The 586-nt window shown below is 48.1% G+C and overlaps 1 protein-coding gene across 1 annotated transcript; it reads right to left on the bottom strand.

Annotated features, from left to right (window-relative positions):
- Nucleotides 1-128: 128 nt before the first annotated feature.
- Nucleotides 129-338, bottom strand: Pmar_PMAR007181 (hypothetical protein; the record flags this gene model as incomplete). Its single annotated transcript, XM_002785346.1, has 1 exon — nucleotides 129-338. A coding segment is annotated over one exon (210 nt), but the record flags the coding sequence as incomplete, so codon positions are not given.
- Between the last annotated feature and the right edge of the window lie 248 nt (nucleotides 339-586).

Below are 586 nucleotides of genomic sequence, written 5' to 3'. Positions count from 1 at the left end.
TTCTTGATGATACCGAAACAAACGCCGGATCTGCCAAGTCTGCAATACGATCCCCACTTGGAATCGTGGCACTGAGACATATCATTGCAGACGTCGTGACAGGTGGGTGTGGGTTCGGGACAAGCCACCGGCTCCAACGTGTAGTCATCACAGGTGTCCTGTTCGGTCGGCTGGAAGCAGTAACCATCATCCTTATGGTAGAGACCGAAGCAGACACCGTTGCCCTTGCAGTAGGAGCCATACTTCGAGTCAGCACAGGGAGAATAACCATCACAAATATCCTGACAATACTCGGCGACGGCCACGGACAGAGCAGCGATGGTGAAAACGACCTTCATGGGGAAGAAGAAGATTAATGTCAACTAACATAAAGGTTTTGTTTTGCTCAGACTAGAGATGATTATGTATGATATGTATCATAACAGAGCCAAGACAAATCTGCAGCTCTACTGAATCACCTAGATCGAGCTACCTTCTTGGAACACCTCATGTTGGTAAAGTTTCCCAAGAGATTCTCTAAAGCGAAGCTTCACGTAGACCATCGCACTCATGCTAAGCGGAGATCGAAAGCTAGTGAGCCATACGC

Source organism: Perkinsus marinus (genome assembly GCF_000006405.1).
Source record: "Perkinsus marinus ATCC 50983 genomic scaffold scf_1104296933042, whole genome shotgun sequence".
Taxonomy (NCBI): Eukaryota; Perkinsozoa; order Perkinsida; family Perkinsidae; genus Perkinsus; species Perkinsus marinus.
This window is presented reverse-complemented; position numbering and strand designations above follow the sequence as displayed.